We start from the raw sequence: 1,289 nt of genomic DNA, 5'->3' as shown, positions 1-1,289 counted from the left end.
GATCCCGCAGCCCTGCACCTCCCGCATCGCATCCCGCCGGGAGTCTCTGCCAGCACCCACAGCTCCACATACTCCATAGCCACCTCCAGGCACCAGCGCCCAGGGCCCCCCGGCACCAGCATCCTCACCCCAAAGCCCCCTGCCCACCACAACCTCTGCTGCCCACTGCAGGCGTGACGCAAGTGGGGGACATGGGACAGTGCCCGCTGCAGGAATCCGGGCAGGGCGAGGTTCTGTTCGCTTGGTACTCTTGAACAGCACAGGGGAACGCAATGAAGGGTGGGAAGCAAAGCCTAGAGCGTTTTAAGGGTCAAAGCCTTAAACATCAGCACCTACAGCTCCAAAACCTTCTGCCCAGACCCTGGCTCCAGCAATTCCCAAGGCTGCATGGCCTTTGTGGCATCAATTGGGATTTTGCATGTCTGTGGCCTGATCCTAGCTCTCGCTCCAGGAGTCCCTTTGGCTCCAGCAGGAAGGGGAACAGAAGGTTTCCTGCCTGCTTTGGTGGCATTGCTGTGGAGGCTGGCCATGTCAGACCCCTCTCCTTTCTGGTGATAGCTTTGCTCTTGGGGACACTGCTTTGCACCAGCCCATGAACACGACCAGTGCCCAGTACCAGGACCTTCATAAGTGGAACCCCTCTGTGCACGGGTACCCTCACCCCCAGGGCAGCCGCACCACCACACGCAGACACCTCCAGCCCCAGGAACCCGGAGCAATTGGAAACCACAACTCTGCAAACACTGTACACACCCAAATCTAATGCAAGAAGAGCTGAGGTGTGAAAACCAAAGACTATTTCTTTACAAAAGAGCAGCAAAAACAACAAACTACAACATTTATTTACAGATGAGTGTCACGTGCTGCATCTTCATCAGTCCTGGAAGAAAAGCAAGCAGCACAGTGATTTCAGTCAGGCTGCTGATGCACGTTCCATTTGCCACCGGCCTGGGAAATACAGGGCAAAGCCTGGCCCAGAGGTGTTACCGCATGGTCTCAGCTACCTGCAGGGACAAGCCAGCCCCAAGGGTGCTTCCCAAGAACCTGCACAATGCCCCAGGACACAGGGCTGCTCCATGGCATTAAGAGCAGAGTCTGCAGAATAGCTCAGCCACCCCTAAAGAAGTGGGATATGATGGAGAGGAAATTCCTCTGGGACAGGCACCCTCTACCAGCCCTGCCTGCTCTTTCTTCGGCCAAGGCTGGTGTCCTATCCGGACACGACCTCCCAGCTCTACCAGTTCTCGTGCCAGAAGCTGGCAAACAGCGATGTCTGTATGGCATCGGGC

General features: G+C 56.6%; 1 protein-coding gene across 1 annotated transcript in view; it reads right to left on the bottom strand.

The window, feature by feature from the left end:
• Positions 1–992, bottom strand: part of NRN1 (neuritin 1) — a 5,491-nt gene extending 4,499 nt beyond the window's left edge. Inside the window, exons 1-2 of the mRNA XM_017735432.1 lie at positions 988–992; positions 26–165 (exon numbers count right to left, since the gene is read on the bottom strand). Of these exons, the coding sequence (XP_017590921.1) occupies positions 26–165; positions 988–992 (145 nt within the window). The remainder of the gene's footprint in view (positions 1–25; positions 166–987) is intronic.
• Between the last annotated feature and the right edge of the window lie 297 nt (positions 993–1,289).

The sequence above is a fragment of the Corvus brachyrhynchos genome, unplaced genomic scaffold (assembly GCF_000691975.1).
Source record: "Corvus brachyrhynchos isolate BGI_N302 unplaced genomic scaffold, ASM69197v1 scaffold10, whole genome shotgun sequence".
In the NCBI taxonomy this organism is placed as follows: Eukaryota; Metazoa; Chordata; class Aves; order Passeriformes; family Corvidae; genus Corvus; species Corvus brachyrhynchos.
This window is presented reverse-complemented; position numbering and strand designations above follow the sequence as displayed.